This window comes from Mustela lutreola, chromosome 9 (genome assembly GCF_030435805.1).
Source record: "Mustela lutreola isolate mMusLut2 chromosome 9, mMusLut2.pri, whole genome shotgun sequence".
NCBI classification, from domain to species: Eukaryota; Metazoa; Chordata; class Mammalia; order Carnivora; family Mustelidae; genus Mustela; species Mustela lutreola.
The window spans coordinates 56,144,956-56,166,698 of record NC_081298.1 but is presented as its reverse complement, the minus strand read 5'-3'; the positions used below and the strand labels follow the sequence as shown (position 1 = coordinate 56,166,698).

General features: G+C 35.5%; 1 protein-coding gene across 4 annotated transcripts in view; it reads right to left on the bottom strand.

The window, feature by feature from the left end:
• SEPTIN10 (septin 10) overlaps positions 1-21,743 on the bottom strand; it is an 80,015-nt gene that overhangs the window by 11,206 nt on the left and 47,066 nt on the right. For 3 of the 4 annotated variants that reach the window (XM_059134264.1, XM_059134265.1, XM_059134266.1), the window contains 6 exons: positions 20,300-20,420; positions 19,700-19,895; positions 14,380-14,566; positions 11,091-11,252; positions 9,005-9,101; positions 7,645-7,813 (listed from right to left, as the gene is read on the bottom strand). In XM_059134264.1, coding sequence (XP_058990247.1) covers positions 7,645-7,813; positions 9,005-9,101; positions 11,091-11,252; positions 14,380-14,566; positions 19,700-19,895; positions 20,300-20,420 — 932 coding nt within the window. The remainder of the gene's footprint in view (positions 1-7,644; positions 7,814-9,004; positions 9,102-11,090; positions 11,253-14,379; positions 14,567-19,699; positions 19,896-20,299; positions 20,421-21,743) is intronic. The other variant, XM_059134267.1, reaches the window with a different exon arrangement.

The window sequence follows — 21,743 nt, the reverse complement described above, 5'->3', positions numbered from 1 at the left end:
GCACTTACACTTTTGAATCTGGTCTAATTCTACCTTTCCAGATTTGTCTCTTACCAAACAAATTCAATCCTCCTAAGGTGCCAGCCATACCAACCTAGTCATTCTTCCTAATACCACAGATTTCATGCTTTAGCTTGTGTAATTCCTGTGCTTCCAACACTAATGCCCCCCTGCCAAACCCCATTCTACCCAGCTAATCCTTTACTCCTCAAGTCCAATTTCAAATGCAACTTCCTTCTGGGTGGTTCAGATGGTTAAGCATCTGCTTTTGGCTCAGGTCATGATCCCAGAGTCCTGAATGGAGCCCCACATAAAGCTCCCTTCTCCCTCTGCAACTCCCCCTGGTTATGTTTGCTCTACCTCTCTGACAAATAAAAAAATAACATCTTAAAAAAAAAAAAAAAAAAAAAAAAGCCTTCTCTCCTACCCCCTGTTGGAACTAGCTATGCCTTCTAAGCACTCTTATGGCACTTCGTACTCTTCTTTGGCATTTATACCCTGTCTCTCTCTTCTAATAGATCATTATCTCTGTAAACCGACTACCCAGCAAAGCTCTCTAGACACATCAAGGTCTTTGTACAATGTTCATTTAATGACAGAAATTGCCAGGAAGTAGAGCTCGATTTAACCAAGCAGAGCAAGGATTGTCCTGGAACACTATGCCCAGCTGCCCTTTCTTACTTACAGCATTCAGAGGTATCACAGACTTCTTATATATGTCAAACACCAAGCCCTTCCATTTTAACACACTATGAGACTATCCCAAAGTTTTAACAAGGAGCACAAATGTGCCTTCCAGCTGTTTTACAGTAAGAAATTTCTACTGCTTACATAAGTACTTTATATCTAAATAGAAATAAGTATGATGAATTAAGGAATTTTACAGTCTTAAATAAGGTACCACCTCCTTTAAATAGCACTTAAGGAACTTCACCATCTGGCCTAATTCTATCCTTCCAGATTCATATCTTACCAAACAAATCTAATCCTCCTAAGGTTCCAGACATACCAACCTAGTCACTGTTCCAATAACTGGAAAAATAAATCTTCTAAGTATAGAATTCTAGAAGTAAAAGGAGAATTAGAGTAAGAAACGTCACGCAACAGCTGTTATGGCCGACTGTGCAGGGTATGAGTAGCAAGTATTTTGAAGAGGCAAATATCCTAAACAGTATCTTTAAAAGCAAAATGTACAAACTGCCCTAGATAACCACATTAATGCCCCAGATCTTAAGGAAACATTTACCAGGCTTTTTATTTTTCTATGTTTGTTTTGTTCTTATTTTAATGAAGCCTCTATATCAGGCTACTTTCATTGTTTTCAGAAACCTCACTACAATTCACTGATCCTACATTGGATTGATAGTCTCTAATGACAAATGACTTAAATGATGTTTTGAATTCGTACCAAATGTAAGTTTAAAAAAGTTCTCATTATCTGTGTATATAAACACTTGAGTTGCTTAAAAGGAAAATAAATCTACCTGGCAAAGAGAAAAGACCTACTTGAATAGCTACTCCCAACAAGATACTTTCCTGGAATCCTTTATCTACCTAATTCCCATAGCACCCAAGCAAACTAGCACTAATACTCTGTTTTACAGATAAGAAAACTAAAGCTCAGAGAAGTAAAGTAATCAAAGCAACATAGCTGTAAGTAAAAAGCTAGAATTTGAACCAGGTCAGATTTTTGTTTTATCAAAAGATTAAAGGGGCACCTGCGTGGCTCAGTGGGTTAAAGCCTCTGTTCAACTCAGGTCATGATCCCAGGGGTCCTGGGATTGAGCCCTGCATCTGGCTCTCTGCTCATCAGGGAGCCTGCTTCCCCCACTCTGTCTCTGCCTGCCTTTCTGCCTACTTGTGATTTCTGTCTGTCAAATAAGCAAATAAGATCTTTAAAAAAGAAAAAAAGGGGCGCCTGGGTGGCTCAGTGGGTTAAAGCCTCTGCCTTCAGCTCAGGTCATGATCCCAGGGTTCTGGGATCAAGCTCCACATCGGGCTCTCTGCTGGGCAGGGAACCTGCTTCCTCCTCTCTCTCTGCCTACTTGTGATCTCTGTCTGTCAAATAAATAAATAAAATCTTTAAAAAATAAATAAATAAAATAAAATACAATGAATAAAAAAAAAAGATTAAAAAATCATGTTACTCCTCCTGCATATTTTCTGTCACATCTCAATGTTTTTCAGCTTTGAGAACCAGAAGTAAATTTTAAGTAAAATCAATTCTAAGTAAAGAAACCTGCACTATCTTTCAAAAGGTGGTAAAGGAACTCCTAGAAGATCTGTAAGGGAACAATTTACATAGTATTGTAAAACTAATGCAGCTACTGTAACAAAAATGAAAAAGTTTTCTTGCTATTTTAGTAAAAATTCTTGCTTTTTTTAGTATAAAATTAGCTTAATATTCAATGAAACATTACTATACTTGCAAATATCACTGTTTAAAGCAAAGTTTAAAATCAAAGAGGAAGAAAAAAAAATTCTCAAATGCTCATATTCATCAAGAAAATCACTACAGTCCCTTCACTTAGGACTTGTGTTTTATATCCTGTTCTAAAAAGCCTGCTAAGCTTTTTCCATTTCGGCTCTAGACTAAATGCAGAAAGTTTTTTATTCTTGAGAGTTCCAAAGACACAAATTTTACAACACAAAAAAATTAAGTCAAACACTTAACCTAAAATACTACAAGAATCTTCCTTTCAAAACTACAGGTCCCTCAACACTTCAAATGGCAGTGATTTTGTACTTAAATGTTAAAGATGATTAACTGTGGGAATGAAAATGGTTATGTTAATCTAAAATAACTTAGGGATTTAAGAAGGTTTTTAACACCACTTCTGATCTAGCTTTAATAATTAAAGATCAGCTAATTAAGATTAGAGGAGAGTATAATGCCATTTACTGGGACCTCATGATAAGCACATGAGTAGTGTTGAGAGATTTGGACAATAACTATGACTCAGCCTAACTCTTCACAATAAAATGGAAATGGAAAACAAGCTGAAGGTTCTGGCAATAAAGAAGATTGGGTAGTAAAGAGAATTAAAAGTCATCCCAACAAGTTTATATAACTATTTTTTTAATTGATAGATACAGTATTGAGGGATGAACTTTCAACCAAATCAGAGTGACTACTATTAGGTATACCCTAAATTAAATGGAAAATATTGCCCAGAAAACAGAATATAACTTTTTGAAACTGTAGAACTTTCCTAAGACATCAAGCTATAATGAACTACAGAAGCTTTATCAAATAATTTATTCGCAAATAAAACACCAAGAGAAGAAACATTATGCCGTGCCTGATTCAAGAAATTCAGTAAGAAATGTCTTCTCTCTTAAGAAGAGCAGCCTAGGAAGGGCAGAAGACGCAGGCAGGCAGAGGCCTCCCTTACATAAGATCTAGTTCCCCATCCTTTCTTGCTTGTTCCCTACCCAATCTGTTACCCAGTATAAATTGAAGAATCTCCATTTTCCAATTTTCCATTCTTCATTTGATCAGTGAGCAGATGTTCCCCAAACTAAAGAAATGCTTTAAAAAACATGGATGTTCTAAGCAGTCTTTGATTCTGAATGTCCACCATCTACCTATACCTTCTTTTGGTATTGTTAGCCTGATTAATTTTGGAGAGCTAACTCTTCTCCCTGGGGATATAGTCTGGTGGGACAATTAATTAGATTCATGCCCACTCTGGCCAAGACAAAAAGGATACATGTCCTAAGCCAGGCATATTGGACTAGGCTGTAAATTGTCAAGAAGAAACCAAAAAAGGCGGGAAATGGTTTCAGCTCATTCACTCCACTCCCAGCACAGAATGAAACTGGTTTCTACCTGTTCTAAGATTTCCCTTTGAATCTGTAATTCTTGGCTGATGTAGTCTTTCATAGAACTTATTGCCCTTTTTGTTTTAGAGGAGTGGTCTTCATTATGTTCAAAGAGCTGTAAAGGAAGCAACTGGATTTTATTACACTGCTGTACTTCTATAGCAAGAACTTGATCCTCAGCTTCAACACAGCTGACTTCTCCCTGAAACTTTCTTCACTTGGCTTCCAAGACACGACACTGCTGGCTTACCTCCTTCCTCTACCCAAGACTTCTCAATCTTTTCTATCTACTTTTCCAGCTGACAAATATCAGAGTGACTCAAGTCTGTTTTCAAGGCACCTTTCTTTTCAGACATACTTCTCTCTCTAGGCAATCTCATCCCTATTCATACATTCAGTTAGCCATCTAAATGCTGATGACTCTTAAGTTTATTACTTTGGCCCAGCCCTCTTCCCTGAGCTCCAGAAAAATACCCAAAGTGGAACATTGTCACTTGTATGTTCCAGAGGAAACTCAAGTCAGCAGGTCCCAAACCAAGCTTATGCTCCATCATGCCCATCACTGCAGCTCCACAAAAAAGCCAGTCCTTCCAGAGATAACCTGTCTCAAGGAAAAGTACAACCATCTACCTAGCCAATGAAACCATAATACCAGGAAACTAGATGCCTTTTTTTTTTTTTAAGCAGCATCTTCTGGCATTTCCTGCTTCTTTACCTCATTATATCCAAACAGTCACTAAGTTCTTTCAATTTCATCTTCTAGATATGTCTCAAACACATCCAGTTCTATTTTTACCACTTTTACTTCAGTCCAAGCAATACTCTTCCACTGGTCTCTCCTAAGCATCTCTGCATACCACTTTAATACTTTCTTTGCATTATAGCTAAAAGTGATTTTTCAAATGTAAATATGGTAATGGTAACTCCTTGAATGGTGGTTTTGCCTTTCCCTTGGAACAAAGCACAAATCCCAACCAAGTGATCCACAGTTTGATTACTGCCTACCTGTTCTCTCAATCTTATGCTCTCTAGCTGCGCTGACCTTCTTAAAGAGCTCTAAAGATGTCATTCTCTCTCTGCTTGCAGTCTTTTCATGTCTTGCTCTGATTTCCCCAAATTATTAGCTCAAAACAGTAACTGCCTCAAGAAAATCTTCTCTGATTTTCAAATTAAGTCAGGAAACCCTCCCTCACTACATACCATCTCTCCTTTAGCAGACATTTCACAACTGTGATTAATTGTGCTATTTGATTTTGGCCTCCCCAATAAGAATGTAAACTCCATGATAGGCAGGTCTATAGGCTCTTCCTCAGTATTATATCCCCAGAACTTAGCCCAGAGCTTTATTTTTAAAGTTTTATGATTTATGATTTAAATGTTATGATTTGTTTTAAATGTTTATGATTTGGGGGCACCTGGGTGGCTCAGGTCACGATGCCAGGAGCCTGGGATGGAACACCTCCTCAGGCTCCCTGCTCAGTGGAGAGCCTGCTGCTCCCTCTCCCTCTGCCCTTCCCCCTGCTTGTGTTCTCTGGCTCTATCTCTGTTAAATAAATAAAGTCTTTTAAAAAATAAAATAAAAGTTTATGATTTTTCATATTAAATCACTGCTGACTCCCAAATTATTATCTCAGCCTTAACTTCTCCCTAAGTGCCAGATTCATTTATGTAATAACGTACTGAAACTTTTCACTGGAATATTTATTTTTTAAAAGCTTTATTTATTTTAGAGACAGAGAACACATGTACATATATGAGTGGGCAGAAAGGCAGAGGAACAGAATGCTCAAAACAGACTCCCTGCGGAGTGTGGAGCCCAATGCAGAGCTCCATCCCACAATCCATGAGATCATGCCATGAGCTGAAACCAAGAGCTGAATGTTTAACCCACCAAGCCAACCAGGTGCCCCTTCACTGGCATATTTAATAAGCAACTTAAATTTAACATGTCTGAAACCTCTCAATTATTAATCATAACCCCTAAAATCTATCCCTTCCCCAGTCTTGCTCCTATCAGTAAACATTACCACCATTTAGCCAAATTCAGGTCATTTCTCAATGACCAGAGTCATCCTTGATTCCTCTGTCCTTTTACAGCCCATACCCAAACCATCAATGAGTCCTATGAACTTTACCTTCAAATTACATGTCCTAAATGTACTTCTGACCACCTCTACACTACCAAGTCTTTAGGGTCTCACCAGGACTACTGTGTGAGCACCCCGACTCTATTTTCCACAAAGGGCCAGAGGGTCCTCCTCTCACCTCCATCCCAGAAATTCTGTAAGGCAGTTTCTGTTTAAGCCCACGGTGCTTACCTACCCACTGACCAACTGACCAGCAGTGTGTGAAAGCATATGGGAGACGAACAGCAAGTATCTGTTAGATGAGTGAATGGAAAATTTAACTTAAATGCAGACTCTTAGGCTCTATCTGTAGAAGTTCTGAACCTGCATTTCTTAATCTTCCATAGATGCCTGATGACTGACCCACCAGGCAACCTGAATCCCTCTTCTCAGAGTACTTCAAAGGCTGTCCCACTTGCTCTCACTCAGTATTTGTGTCTTACTAATGTACACCGAGACCTCTGAATTGCCCCTTAGACTTGAAAGAATGAGACATGAAGCCTCCTCTGGAAAACACTAGTGAAGCCAAATCTTCAATAGAGAAAATAGTTTTATCAGAAGTGATCAAAAGCACAGCATGCCTGAAATTGGTGAAGAGGGGTTGAGTATACATAATTCTTTTTTATCATACTACTAGATTTATCATATTTTATATGATACCATATAAAATATCCTAACTTACCATGATGATATCATATGATATGATATCATAATTTATCATACTACTAGAGCTAAAAAAAAAACTAATTAAAGCCATAGATTAAAAACTTGAAAAATTTAACCTCATCTACTATTAAATCTTCCCAAAGGTCAGATACAATGGCATCACTGAAGTAATGTTCTCCTTCTACTTTTTGTGTTTACTCTAGTACAAATACTAAGAGTCAGGGAAATGACCAAAATGCAAATAATGAAATGGAAAAAAAATCCTTAGTTCCATAACAGAGTTTTAGAGTGTTTTTTCCTGAAGATTTCCTACTTTCCTCCATGCAAAAAACCTATTCTGGAATGCTACATCATATCAAATCTGATGTAGTAGGTAAGGATTAGAGTTTCATGTTTACGTATCTTAATAAAAACAAGTCAGGGATGTAAAGCCACATAAAATTACCTAGCAAGTTTATAACACTGAATGCTGTAATTACTGAACAAGAAGGTCATCAGGCTTTAAAATTCTTATAACTACCCTGGAATATTTTAAGAAACAGTTTAATCCCTGACTTCCTACAAGCACTTTCATTCTTCCTTTAGAAGACATTTTCCTAAATTTAAGTCATTCCAAACTTTCACCAAGCTAAAAACAACGGGTTTTTTGGTTTAATATGATTCACATTCCAACTTTCTTTTAGAAGAACAGAGAAATATACTTTTATCTTTTTCAGAAAAATACAAATATAAAACCAAATGAGAATTCTTTCCTTTAGTTATTCATTTCAGCATGTACTGAGATAATGGGTTTCTGCCATTGTGTTCTTTCTTAAACTCTTAGAATCAGATGAAGTATTAGAGACCCTTCAAAGGCAAGAAAGCCTCAAGTGATCTGAGAAGCACAATAATTAATCAAAAGCAAATGATTCTACTTCATGGTTTGCCAGGTTTCTGAAAACCACATTCTCCAACATCCTGGATATAAAACAAAGTACAATCCTCTATAACTTCCTCTTTGATTGGCTTCTCACAGAAATCCCGTTACCTGAGCGGCTTATTCTCTGGGCCCACATCTGTAAAGCCCATTTCCTCCAGTTTGCAACGCCTGTAAAGTTCATAATGCCTAGTGTGGGTCTGTTCTCGCAGATCTTCCATGTTTGTACAAATGAGCATTTCCCGGAGCTTTACAAAATCACAGTGGTTTTCATTTTCCACTAGCCAGAAAAACAAGAAAACAGCAACACCAATTTTTAATTCCTGGCACACAGTGCTTGTTGAATGAAAGAATCTATAAAAACACATCTGAAATAACAGTGAAATGATCAGTCTAACACCTATGATTGTTTTATGTAAGTAACCAAGGAAGAAACTCTTGCATTACACACACTGAATTATAAGCAATGTAACAGATTGGGAAACTACTTTAAATTTAGTAGGCAATGGATAAACAGGAAAGAAATACATTATATTATGTCACTAGAATGTTCCAATTATTTCACTAATATTTTGTTAGCATTTTACAAACCATCCTTAGGAGATTTTACAAAGTGCTTAAAAAGACCCTGTAATATTATTTTATTAAAACTTCAAAGTAGTAATTCTACATACTCAAGATACCATCTGTACATGCTATAATTATCAAACTCTTTATATACAATGCCATATTTATGATGTTGTGTTTGACACCATTCAAAATTAGTGAATAAATATACTTAGTTCTCCTTACATGGTCCTTCTTCTAGGGTTATGGTGACTGGAAGACTACAAATAATTATGTAACTGTAACCAATAGTTTTAAGTAGAATTACTACTTTTATATTTTTATACATTAAAAATGTTAAGTTTTGTCAATATCTTTTAATTACAAATCTGTCAATTAAAATATCAGCAGTATTAGGAAACCAGTACTAACAGGGGTAATCCATTTCCCATTATTAGTACTACAAGTAAATGAATGAACCAGATAGTACTAATTACTTATTCATTACAAGGCTAGATAAATCCTAAAATTTTTTAATTGGGTGACTTAGTTTTGGAAATAGTTGGCAATACTTTGATAATTGGAAATACATAAATGTACGAGGTGGTTTATTGTGCCTAGAATTACGTTTTAGTAATTAGTTTATGTATCATGTTTAAACACTAATATTTATATTCAAATTCTGTTCTGTCTAGTGCTTCCCACTTTCTGAATGTCTTGGCACACCAGGCACAAAATGTGTGTGATATAATAAAGAAAATGGGAAAGCCCAGCCTCCACATACTTGGCCAAAACAAAATACATGCCACTGTTCTGATAAGCAAATCATAACCCAAAATAAGCATCACCTTAGAGAATGCACTGAATGCAACTTTCAGACTATTAGGTGACATGCGTATTCCCAGTCATCATTCATCTCATTTACCTTGTACAACACCCCACGGGTACTGGCGAGCTTTGACCATCTTATTTCCAACTTTTACCTCATCCATACTTCCTACAACAGCAAATGGCAAATGTCCCTGGAAAGGAACCATGATACCAAATCATATCGCACACTATTATGATAAATCACTAACTAAAAAAGTTTTATGAAAGTAATAGATTAGAGAAAATGTACTAAATAACAAAGTTATTAAAATCAAATGATCTGCTATGCCTCTGATTTTATTTTAAAATTATTTTTTTAAGATTTTACTTATTTGCCAGAGAAAGGGACAGCACAAGCATGGGATGCTGCAGGCAGAGAAAGAAGCAGGTTCCCTCTTGAGCAAGAAGCTTGATGCAGGGGACTCAATCCCCAGGACCCTGGGATCATGACCTGAGCAGAAGGCAGATGCTTACTTAATCAACTGAGCCATCCAGGCATCCCTATACCTCCAATTTTAAAACTTGGCAGTGAGTATGTGACAACTGTTCTATACAAGTAAATTTCAGGCCCCATAAAGAAAATTAATCATTGAGCATCCCCCACATGCAAGGTATCATGCTACAGGAATAAAAAAAGATTCTAGTATAGGTATCATTTCCCTCAATATTATCTTTGCCCTAAAAGACAAAGATAATGTTGAGGAAATTACACACGTACACACACTTACACATACCAAATGAATAACTAAAATATATATCTATGTTTAATGTGTGCACAGATGCATGGTACTAATACAAAATGGTAGTTAAGCCCCAAACTAGTACAAAAGGTACTAAAATGTTACATAAACTTAGAGGAATGAGGAATCACTGTGAGCAGGAAGATATAACCCAAACCAGAGATGGACCAAGGAGAGTAAGAACTAACTTAAGTAAGGAGAAGATTTTGAACAAACACATAACAGCTAGATTTAGAGAATAGTAGTAGAGTAGACTGGTATGTCTGAAGGTAAGAATTAATACAGGAGAAAGGTCTAATGTTTAAGTATTAAGTATTACGTTTAATTTTTAATAACTGATAAGTATCTTAATTGTGTCTTTCTGAAAAATTATTCCAAGTGGGCACAAATAATAAAATTATATTTAGAGACAATATAACACATCAGTATTGAGATCACTTCATTTACATTAGTCAGTTTTTTATATATTTAAAGTATCTTAATGAAAAATCAGAAAAGGAAAAGGAGAAATGGCATGAACAGTTACTGAATGTCACTGTGTTAAGCAGTGAACAAAGACTAAATCCTCACAACAACCCAACTGCAGGTATTAACCCAATTTTGTAGGTAAGTTAACAATCTCAGGGAGGTATTTCCCACAAGAACATATGGTTAAGTTAAAACCAATGACTCTTCAAAATATAACCAGATATTTAAGAAATTTAGTAGCCTGAAGAAAGTATCACAAAGAACTTAGCCATCTTTAGTCATATTAGATAAAAAGTTACGTGAATATTGGGGCACCTGGGTGGCTCAGTTGGTTAAGCAACTGCCTTTGGCTCAGGTCATGATCCTGGAGTCCCAGAATCGAGTCCCACATCAGGCTCCTTGCTCGGCAGGGAGTCTGCTTCTCCAGCTGACCTCTCTCATGCTCTCTCTCATTCTCTCTCTCTCAAATAAATAAATAAAGTCTTTAAAAAAAAGAAAAGAAAAGTTATGTGAATGTTTAATATGTACATGTGATGCTGTAAGGGAGGATGAGCTTAAATACCAGATCAGAAATATGTCCTTAAAGATTTTAAAGTTCCCAAGCATTCCAAAGGAGAATAAATAGAAAGACTTCACATGTTTTTTAAAGATAGGACTAAAGGCATCTTTCTAAGGCAATTAGTAAACATGATGCCACAAAAGGAAAATCCCAGCCTTGCCAATGTATCATTTTATTTAGGTGAAAGTAAATACATTCTCATATATTTTTTCCAACTCTAGAAAATAAAACATTTTCCTATATTGAACTTATTGAAAACTCAATAAGTATGAAGTCTTTTTGGAAGACACAAGTGAAAGTGTGTTAGCAGAAATGTCACTTATAAATTAGTCTTTTCACATGTAAATAAAATTAAAATTCAACTAGGAGCTTACATTCATTGAAGCATTGATTTTAGCAATAGTTTCATCGTCTGTTGGAAACTGATATATCTGGACACCGTTGCTAACCAATTCACTCATGAGCTTGATCTTAAACTTCTGTAATTCAGCTTTAGAAATTGCATCTGCTTTGGCAATCACTGGTATAATGTTCACCTATTAACAATAAAGAAAAACAAAATATCATAATTGGAGATTTATTTTTTTAATTCTGTAGTTTTGCATTCAAAACCACTCAGTCTCTGACTAACTTCCATAACCTAGATCTGGGAATGAACAAACTATGGTACAGTTGTCTGTTGATATAAATTAAGATTTACTAGAGCACAGCTTCACAGAAAAAGCTTGCCAACTCCTAACCTAGATAATCGCTGACTGTCACTGTCACCATATTCCCCTACACAAATCACTTCTATAGATGCTGGCCTTAATAGTAACTGCTTTTAAAAAGCAGAATTCTTACAAAATTAATCTTACATCTGAATTTAGGGTTAGAAATCTTACATTTTCTTCTATTTCTCAAAGTCTCTCATAATTCTGTCACACACAAAATGTAAGCAGGAAGCTGAGATCACCTGCTGAATTCACTAAGTATTTTTAATTTAATAATCTAAGCATTAATAATCAGGATAATTGATCCTTCTGTAAAACTATGAAGCAGGTGAGTTTCTCCTTCTTCCTCTCATTTTGGCAGATCCCCTTCCCAGTGAATCCATCTAATCTGTACTATTTTTTATTTCTTAATAATCTAAGCATTAATAATCAGGATAATTGATCCTTCTGCAAAACTATGAAGCAGCTGAGTTTCTCCTTCTTCCTCTCATTTTAGCAGATCGCCTTCCCAGTGAATCCATCTAATCTGTACTCTGTTGTGAGAGACTCCTACCTAATTGTTTGAAGAAAGGAAATTTTATGAATACCAATTGAAAGTGTTCATGACATTCTCAGCCTTAAAGTCCTATCACTGGCCAGAAAGGAAAAACTCTGGGGTCATGAAGACTATCTTTGCAAGATCAGTCCCATAAAAGATTGAGGTCTCCACAAATCTAGGGTTTGTAGGTTTTTTTGTTTTTTGGTTATTAGTTGGTTTCAGTGAAAAATTTCAGGCTATCTAGTATCAAGAGAGTGAGGTATCAATGTAATTTTCAGAATGAAAAGTAAAAATCAATTCTATTCTTAAATTTCTTGCTCTTCTACAATTCCACACTTACTGTGTATATTCAATTTATTAGTCTTATAAATATGCTCCAGAAGAAATAAAGATTTTTCTCATCTACCCATGAAAACTCACCAGCAATAGTGGGTAAACAGCTTTCATGCTAAATTAGCTAAAGTACATACAAACTTGATGCCAAGTTCTTGGATTCAATATTATATACTTAGACTGTCAATAAACTATGCCAAGTTAACATCTTATAATTACTTCCACAGTAGATAGCAAAAGCACTCTGTAATAGAAGTGTCTGACATTAAGCTTTGATTGTCAAGGTGCTCATTTCAAAGACATCCATATCGAATAAACATATTGCTAGCTGTATGACACAGCTACTAGCAAAACCGGATAAGGCACAAAGCCACCTCCACCTGTAACATTTTCCTTTTAAAAAACCTGGGTGACCTTGATAACTGACCACTTGAGCATGCCCTAATCCCACTCTTATGTTTTAAATTTGCCAATAAAGAGTGAACTTATAAAACCTGAGACACCTGACACTCAACCCTAATAAAGGCAGAGCCCAGGATCACATTTAACCCCATTGTGTGGCCTTTCAGCATGCCATGTACCCTCTAGGACCTGTAACAGACCTTGTCCTTCAAAGTTTCCTGGTGGTATCTGGCTGAAGTCCCAAGATCATAGTAAGAGCCACAAGGGTTGGCCTAGTCATGACACTGGCCCTGGGGATAATGTCTGTGGGGCTTGCTATAAATAGTATAGTTGGGGAGTACCTCAGGCATTCTTAGCCAAGAATATCACTATAATTAGGCTGGCAGGGTACATCACAGACTGAAAGCTAAACTGAAAGCTGTTCATATATTTGTATGTTAAGAGCAAGGAAAAAGATGGTTTACACTGATGGTAACCTGTCACTGGTTGCAAAAGGTAACTTTCATTTCAAGCAGAGGAGTATTCTGCTTTTAGGAACGAAAAACAAGCTATCAATTTAATTAACACTCACATCTGCCCCCGGAAGTAGGGCATTATTCTCCTTAAATTTCTATTTTAGATGTGAGGAAACTGAGGCTCAGGAGACTATAGAAACTTATCAAAGAACACAAAGCTATTAAGTGACACAGCCAGGATTTAAAACCAGCCTCCAAGGACACCAAATTCTATGTTGTTTATACAGATTAGTTTATACAGATTACATCATGTTGCTTCTCTCTAGCTAAGAAAAATTCGCACACTCTTGGTTTTATGTTGATTTTAAGAGTTTCTATATAATTAGACTCAACTATGAAAATACTGGATAAATGGTTATGACATCTGATCAGATAAGTAAACTACCATAAAAGCTTCATCAAGTTTTTGCTAAAGCCAGGGGACTATGCAACTAGCCAAAAGTCAATCAATCACAACTTCACTGGCAGCCTTATGCTTTTCCAGACTGATTTTTATACAGAAAATACTACTGGCCAGCATGCCCTTTTTCTTGAATCCTTTCTCAAAAAATCATTAGCCAGTATAATGAAAGCTGCATTTCTCACACCATCAGAGGTTATAGGAAATCTAGTTTTTTCAGTAGAGATAGCAGTCTTCAACCACCTTTAACATGGATTTAAAAAAACAAACAAACAAAAAAAATCACCAAGTAAGTTAATTTGTAGATATTACTTTTTATAGCTCCCTGAATTTACATATCACTCTTTGGCTGGCTCAGAAATTCAAAAGCAGGTTTTCAGACGGTTCAAATTAAAACATAATTTATTATAACACATGATGAAACATTAGACCTTAATCTTTGTCAATGAACTTCTTCTCATTTAGTAGCATCATAAAGTAAAATTAGTGTCAAATAAATTCTGGCATGCAATTTAATCACTTAAAAAAAGGACTAAAATTTTATGTTAATGTGTTTTCTTTGCAGCTCATCTTCCAAACTGAATTTCTCTGGGAAAGAACCTAACATTGAAACTTATCAAATGTTCTAAAAATGCACAGAATAAAAGTTAAAATATATATGTGTGTGTATATATATATATATAATATATATATAATAAAGATATTTTAGAAGTTCAAAATAAATATTAAAGCATGACAAACTGAGTCCTTTTCCAAGCCCACCTTGCTGTCAAGGCTCTTCATTGTTAAGAGATCTAGTGTCTTCAGAGAGTGACCTGTCGGGGAGATGAAGTAGAGACACACGTGGATGCGAGAATCGTGGTAGCTAAAGAGAGAGCGCTTGATCTTCAGCTCCTCTTGGAGATAGGCCTCAAACTGAGCATCTATGTAGTCAACTATTGGTTGGTAGCTGCAAAAATAAATATTTAATTATTTAATACAGCATATCCATGTTACCTAAGTAAGATATTTATGTAATTCTAAGGTGTGAGATCTATACTTTTACCAATTAATAAATAGTTATCATCTTTGCTAAACAGAGAACTTTAATAATAAAACAAACTGCACAGAATATGCATACAAAGGTAGAACTTTAAAACCATCAGTACAACCTGTGCTTTAAACTGCTTTATAGAAACTGAATGAAGATACATGGACTCATTCTCACATTCATTCACACATTGCACCCCTTTCTGATAAGGGTTCCCATACTTGCCACGGTGCTCAATGAGGCCAGGCACTTAACTACAACCAAACTGAACATATTATTTAACTGAGAAAAGGCATGAGTATTAATAACCTAAAAGACATTTAAGTCAAATTCTATGACTTCTTGCTTTTTAAATCAGATTAATAAGGCATGAAGAACAGTAACAAAGAAAGGAGGAAAGGCGTACATCAAATGAAAATAACCAGTAATCCAGGCATGATTTTATCTTTAATTACAAGTAAAGGAAAGGCACACACACTTTAAGTCCTTGCTTAGATCACTTCTCTTCCTGGCATGCCTTTTTCCCTCTAGCTATTTCATTCTATTCGTCCTTCAAGATGCAAATCATATCACACTGCATGGACATGGGCATTCATCTTAGTTTGTGAATGTTCCATTTCATTCTGATATACTAAAAATTATCTACACAATTCAACTTCCTACTCTTCTTAAGTAAACCCGACTTTCCAAGTAAAAATAATAGCAAATAGTTCCTCTGTCAAATTCCCTGGACACCTTTATAATTGCCTTTGTAGCCCAAATGGAGATGTACTTTGAGAAGCCTAGGGACTCAATAAATGTGCACAGAACTGACTTCTTCCATAAAGTTGCCTGATCCTTCTAGTCCTTCAGGATCATCACCTTTTTTAATTTCGCAGAATACCATTCTTTCCATGCAGATGGTAAACAAATGTGAGAACAGAGACAGTTATCTTATATTTCTGTTTTCTCTACAATACCTAGCCTATACTTTGAACATTATCAGAGAGAGTATTAGGAGCACAAGTATTCATTATCAGGAACACTATCCTTGGGAAACTTGTCTAAATGTGATCCAACATGATTCCCTCCCCAAAATAATAAAATAGTAAAACTTAATCTGTAAGTACATATTTAACATAAGAAAAATTCAAAGAAGCATGTATTAATGACCTGAAGGAGATCAGTAACACGACCTATTTTATGACCTAATAGCCATAAACAGTCCTCTACATGACTGTGTTGCATTACACTTGTCATAAATGAAGACCAAAACATCTTCTGCTAAATAAACAGCATACCATTAGAAGTTCTTCCACAGTAATTTGCCCTAGGTTTCCAATTCTAATACACTGCATACTCAGTCTTCCAATGAAACAAAAGACAATGGCTTAAAATATAAAAATCACCTCCTTAAAAACTTCCAAAGTGATAAGGAATTACCAGGTCAAAATTGAAGAGACAGTGGAGCCTGAGAGAGGTGAGCAGAAGACTAGAGAAGGGGGGTCAGTAAATGGGCCAAGTCCAGATAATGTCTGTATCACATAGGCCTGTTCACTGGTTTATGTATTGCCTATGGCTGCTTTGAGTAGTTTGGACAGAGATTATAAGTCCACAAAGTCTGAAATATTTACTATCTAGCACTTTACAGAAAGAGTTTACTAACCCCTGCACTAAAAGCATCAGAGCTAGTTTTGTCCTGAGGCCACTTGTCAATCTAGTTCCTGAGCCTCACTTCTAAAGGACTCACAGGACAAGAAGGAAAAAATCAAAGCCCAGGGACCATACAGGTAGGAGTCTATTAAGAAACTGCCTCCCCACACTGAATGGAGGTCCTAAAAGCCACACCTTCAGGGTAAGAATGAACTAGAAATTAACCTACAATTCCTTTCCTCTCCCCAAGTTTCTGTAGGAAAGGTTGCCCTGGCACTAAATGAATCAGGGAAAATAAAAAGGGAGACAAAAAGCCCTTGAGAACTTGAAGTCACAGGGTCTGCTCTCACACATATTCGAAGCCAAGGTTCACAGTGCCTCTTTGATGCTGAGAACCCTGAGTCATAAAATGAGTTTAAGGATCCTCAGAGTATTAAAGCCAATAGGGGCCAAACATAAACATATCCAAATCTGTTTAAAGGAAGACAACTTCATCTTAGACCTCAAAGTATCTCTGCAAAAACTTTTCCAAAGACCATGAAATCTACAATAAAAAAATAACCAAGCATAAAAGAAAAAAAAAAAAACCACAATGAATGAGAATCAAAGGAAAAAAACAAACATCAGTAAATAATTTTTTATCTTAAGAGCATAAAGCTGAGAATCAATGAGAAATTAGAGCAGATTAGATCAAAACCCAAAGAAAGGCAAAATAAGTAGGGAAAAAACAATATAAAATTGAGAAGACCAATAATAAAGCCAAAAAAAAAAAAAAATAGACGACCAGGAGATTCACAGACCTGTACTCCTGGGGCTAATAATACATTATATTAATAAAAAAAAAAAAATTTTAAGAATTCCACATAAAACAACAACAACAAAAAAAACACAAACAACAAAGCTTTGTTGAGATTGATCAAAGGGAAAAGAAAACAAGCACAAATAATCAGAAACAGAAAAGGAAATGAAGATAGCATCACAGATGATGTAAACAATAAAATGATATGAGGAATATATTATCAAATATTTTAAATAAGTATCTTCGAAAATTTGGATGAAATGGACACTTGGAACACTGTTAAGATTACAACTGTCTCAAGGGGCACCTGGGTGGCTCAGTTGGTTGGGCGACTGCCTTTGGCTTGGGTCATGATCCCGAAGTCCTGGGATTGAGTCCTGCATTGGGCTCCCGGCTCCATGGGGAGTCTGGTTCTCCCTCTGACCTTCTCCCCTGTCATGCTTTCTCACTCTCTCTCAATAAATAAATAACAACTTTAAAAAAAAAAAAAGATTACAACTCTCGAGAAACTACTCTCAATTGGCCTATAATCATTAAAGAAAATTAGTTACTAATTAAAAACCTCAGAAAACTCCAGACTGAGATGGTTTTATTAGTGAGTTCCACCAATCACTTCAGAGAAAAATAACTCTAATTTTATACCTAATATATAAAGAATACAAAATGGTATTCAAGATTTTGAGGCTAAGTTACCAATGAAAAGTCAGTTACTAAAATTCATCTTGTTAAAGATTAAAGAAAATGTACAATCTTCTCTACAGAATGCAAAAACAAAAAATGTCTGGTAATATTTACTCATAGTAATAAAAAAAAAACTCTCACTAGTAATACAATGGAACTTCCTTATTCCAACTTTTAAAAAAAGGAAGCAAGCATAATAAATGGTAAAAAATAAAGCTTTCCCTTTGCATCAGGACATGGCAATGATACCCACTAATAACATGATTATCCAACATAATACTGTAAGTCCTACCCAGTACAGTTGGGTTTTAAAAATGGAAGAAAGAAAAATTAAAACTGTCTTTAGCCATGATGAAGTAACCAGGACTACATTTATTCTCCCACTCTGAACAACTACAAACTTGATAAAATATACAAAAAAGTCTTTCAGACATCTGACAACAGGCAGTGTAAAATTGTGTTCATTGAGAAGGGAAATAAATGAGAAAAGCTTTATGATTCTCCCAGCTTACTGCCTGAAGGCAAGTTTCCAGAGCACAGCACAAAAAAGCAGAGAGCACAGTGGACTCACTGAGTTGAAGAGACAGAAACAGGAAGTCAGGAGGGCCAAGGCAACTAGAATTGGTAGGTAAGGACACTGAATAGAAGGCCCTGCACCAACAAAAGTACTAATAATCTAGACAGACAGCAGTTTCTTCCAGTCCGTGGTGAAGCACTAAACCTGCACATACATGTGAGAAAAGAACCTCAGACCATGGATATTTCCTATGTTATAATCATGGTAGTAGTTAGAAAACTATGTATTTGTCAAAATTAACTGAGTTGTACACTTAAAAAAAAAAGCATTTTATTTATTCTGTTTAAATTATACATCAATAAAACTTTTTAAAAGAAAGAGAAGAACTGAAAAAAATATATAAATGTTACTATTTGTAGATTATACTATTATACATATATAGAAAATCTACACAAATTTAGAGATGAATTGTTGGAATTAATCAGAGAATTTACAAAAGTCACTGTATGCAAAATCAATTATATTTCTAAACACCAAATAGAAAATGAAATATTTCTAAAAGATATCATCTATGAGAGCATCAAATATGCCAAATATCTAAGAATAAATTTAAGTAAAGATGTATAAGAGCTCTACATAGAAAACTATAAAGAAGAAATTATGAAGATTTAAAGCAACTTGTGATAGGCCTTTGACTACCACTAATCTGCTTCTTCTGGAAAGTCCACATAAATGTGCTGAAAGGCTCACGTTAAGTCACATAAAGGGAATCAATTATGCAAACTATTTTCCCTCTAAATCAAACTTAGAAAATTAGAAATACACCTCTAACAATGAAAAAATATGCATTTCAAAAAGAAAAAATAAGAAGTTCCTGCTTAACCGCAACCTATTTCCCTGTTTCATATTTTGAGTCTCATACACAATCTATAATCACTTTATAATACTATAGAAGAAAGAATGACATAATATAAAATATAAATAATAATTTCAACTATCAAACTTTTCCTGCAATGCTTAATAGTGGACCTGGCTGATTTGCTTAGAATTTTACACACAGAAAAATTCATGCACCATGATTTTGGCCATTATATATTTGCTATTGTATGTCTTACTTTTTTTCCCCTTCAACAAAATAAGTCCTGCCTCAAAATTAGTACAAATCACTTATTATACACCAAACTGGAATATGATTTTTGCCCAAGTACACATTTCAATAATTTGAGTCAAATTATGCTAAAAAGAATTAAGACAACTGGGTAGAAAAATGTCAATTTGTTAAGAATAAACATTGCTGATTTATTAAAAAAAAACAAAATCTGAGAGGAAACGGTATGAATTTCCATAGTAGAAAACCAAATCATGCCTATTGGGACAAGACAAATGTCTTAAAATAAGACAATTACAATAAGAAAACATGTACCTCTCTTCTTTGTTTATTTGGTCACCAAATCCTACTGTATTCACAATGGTCAATTTCAATCGAACATTACTTTCGTGGAGTTCATATGTCTGAGCTTTAAGTTTAACATGTGGGTAAAAATGTGAGGATTCATGGTCTTCAAAATTAGTATTAAACAATGTGTCAATCAGCGTTGATTTTCCAATTCCAGTCTCCCCTGAAAGAAACAAAGGTACATTGTCCCAGGTGTAGAGGACAAATGAGAAAAAGAAGAACTCTTAGACTGGTTTCAAGGATCCCAAATATTTCAAACATTCCAAAGACTGTGTTGTCTATGAAAGACATACAAGTTAAGGCTGGTCCACTGAGTCATTAGCAGAACATTAAAGCTAGTATACATGCTAAGTTACTGAGCATTCTGAAGAAAGCACTGAATTGTTTAAAGATCAAAAAAGTTTAAAGCAGTACAGCAAAGAAAACCAAAACTGATAGGATTTAAGTAACTGAAAAAATCTGCAATCATGATCTCAAATTAATAACATGAGCATCATACTGCTTCCAAGAGTGAAGAGAACACAAGGAATATAAAGGAATAATTTAGAGGAAGAGTTTGCCACTTACCCACACAGAGAATATTAAAACAGAAGCCTTGCTGAATGGATCTATTGACCAGCTGATCAGGCAAACTCTCAAAACCAACATGGCCAGACATAGTTAAAGAACGAATATTTTCTTTTTTTTGCTGAAGGAAAACAAAGACAATGGCAATAATTTAAAACAACTAATTAAGATTGTTTTAAATTAAATTTAAAATTTTAATTATAATTCATTAAAGCAAAAAAACTTTTACTAAAATAGGATGCAGGCACATTTGAAAAGATAAATATAATTTACCAAAGAAACTAAAGATTTTATGATCATTAGACCTTCACCAAGATACAACCATGTTAAGTTAATTTGTGAGAAACCCAATTCCAAACCCTGAAAACAAACACATTTCTTATTCTCTTCATACAATGAGAGTCCAGCATTACTTACAACATTCAAATACTTGATTTCCAAAAAATAGGAAATCATGTAAACTATGGCAGAGTCACTCACAAAATGGAATAAAGTTATTATAGGTGTTTATGATAAGTATTTGGTGACTTAAATTTTACATTGAAATGTCACATGGGCTGCCTGGGTGGCTCAGGGGTTAAGCCTCTGCCTTCAGCTCAGGTCATGATCTCAGGGTCCTGGGATCCAGTCCCCCATCGGGCTCTCTGCTAGGCAGGGAGCCTGCTTCCTCCTGGCTCTCTCTCTCTCTCCCTCTCTGCCTGTCATCGCTCTCTGTCAAATAGATAAAATATTTAAAAAAAAAAGTCACATGAATAATGCACAATACATTATGCAGTTTTAGCTCCCAGTAATGGCATGGTTAACTTATGTCACCTGCTAATAACATTTATAATCTATTCTTCCAAATCAGTGGAGTGCAACCAAAGTCCAATGGGCACTGGAGGGAATGAGACTCTTGGGAGTAGGAAACCATGTAAAGTGAGATGCACATTTTCAAGGTCTTTCTGAAGGCATACCCCAGTCACTGCTGCACAAAGAAGACAGACCTCAGGATGGGTTGAGAAGTTGGAAATAAGGGCAGGTGTATCAGCTGAAAATTGAAGAAGAAAATTATAGAAAGGAGGGAGTCCAAAATCTGCAAGTGCACTCCCCTGAAATCTCTGGTTGACTGCTGAACTGCACAAGTACAGGGGAAATACAAGGAGCCTAGCAAAGGGAAAATGGAAATCAGAAGGAGCTATGTAGAGTTTTCAAGAATGTCAGCCCAGGAAGCTTGAAGTTTAACTCTGTAAATTAAAGGGGCTGAATAAACATTTCAGACTTTCCACTAAAAACCTGCACGAACCATATTTTAAGAGTAAGGATCATATCCCAGGAATCAGAAATGTTCCCTAGTACACAACTGAAATAGATCTGCCCTAATAACAAAGTATAAAACTAAGGCTCAACATGAACAATACAACAAGCTAATAATTTACTGCCTGCTAGAACCAAGGTCAACACT